At 38.3% G+C, this 1,386-nt stretch overlaps 1 protein-coding gene across 1 annotated transcript in view; it reads right to left on the minus strand.

Annotated features, from left to right (window-relative positions):
- PROSER2 (proline and serine rich 2) overlaps positions 1-388 on the minus strand; it is a 30,181-nt gene extending 29,793 nt beyond the window's left edge. Inside the window, exon 1 of the mRNA XM_042780235.1 lies at positions 200-388. Coding sequence (XP_042636169.1) covers positions 200-337 — 138 coding nt within the window. The 5' untranslated portion in view covers positions 338-388. The remainder of the gene's footprint in view (positions 1-199) is intronic.
- Positions 389-1,386: the final 998 nt, after the last annotated feature.

Here is a 1,386-nt window from a genome sequence, read left to right on the forward strand (position 1 = left end):
AAAAAAAAAAAAAAAAATTTAAGATGATTAAATATGAGAATGCCATTTCACAAAACAAGTATTCTCAAACATCAAGCTAGTTATCCCCAAGAGAATTTTCTAAGCTAGCCCTTAAAAAGGTGGAGATAGGAGGGGGAGGAATGAAAAACAAAATCAACCAACCAAAGTACACGACAGCAGTAAAGAAACCTTCACTTACCAAAGTGAAACTTCTGGACCGAGAACTGCTACTTCGACTCTCCAAACTCCCACCTCTGCTCAAGTCACTTAGCCTGCGGTTGGGTGACAGGTCAGAGTCCATCTCCGAAGAGTCTGATCTCAGGCGGTTTATAGGCATCCCCACAGAAACCTCAGTTCCTGGCCTGGTCACAGGAAGTGGGAAAGGGACCAGTATCCCATTCTGGGGCAGTGGATGACTTCTAGAGAAATCAAAGTGACAATGGTTACTAAGTCTAGGAAAATGCCTCATTCCTCAAAAATGAAAGACATGGCATCTAGATTCCCAGATCATCTAGATTCACAGCCTTGACCAATAGGGCAAAAGTAATTAGGAAACCCAAAGTCAATGTGTCTGGTGGTGCTAGTCTCCATTTTTCCTGATTTTATTATGAAGAAGTATGAATTATTTTAAGATAAGATAAATGTACTAATAATTACTTTGGTGCTAGAAATTCAGCAGAATAATGTTTTGGCACCTCCTTTTGCATATAAGTCTATTCAAAAGATTCCTATTAGGTATTTGATTTATTAGACTGAAAACTGTGGAGTTTCACCACTTCTGAATTACAGATTAGTAGTTATTTAGCCAGTTTATATAAAATCTGGATGTTGTTTATGTTTTCATATTATTAAACACATTTTGAAACTTGTAACATTTTCTGAAGTCTTTTCTTACTATTTGAGATAATGACAACTTATGAAGAGTATATACACTCAGAATCTTCTAGTCCCCTAGCCTTCCTTTTTTTTTTTTTTTTTTCACTTTTATTATGGTGAAAGCATACACAACAAGACATTCGCCAAAATAACAACTTCCTTATTTACAGCTCAGGGACATTGATTCCATTTTTCATATTGTGCCACCATTATTGCTATCCTTTTCCAAAATATTCTACCACCTATTAGCATAAACTCAATGCCCCCAAACAACCCCTCCCTCCTACCCCTAGTAACCACTAATAATCTTTGGTTTCCATATATATATGCACTGCTGTTGAGTTGGATCTGACTCATAGTGACCCCTCCTTGGGTTTCCAAGTTGGTATCACTACGGAAGTAGATTGCCCAACCTTCCTTTTGAGGAGTGGCTGGTGGGTTTGAACCGCCAGCCTTCTGGTCAGCAGTCAAATGCCTTAGGCACTATGTCACCAGAGCTCCTATATTCCT

The sequence above is a fragment of the Orycteropus afer genome, unplaced genomic scaffold (assembly GCF_000298275.1).
Source record: "Orycteropus afer afer isolate SDZICR_OR568_19922 unplaced genomic scaffold, OryAfe1.0 scaffold00028, whole genome shotgun sequence".
NCBI classification, from domain to species: Eukaryota; Metazoa; Chordata; class Mammalia; order Tubulidentata; family Orycteropodidae; genus Orycteropus; species Orycteropus afer.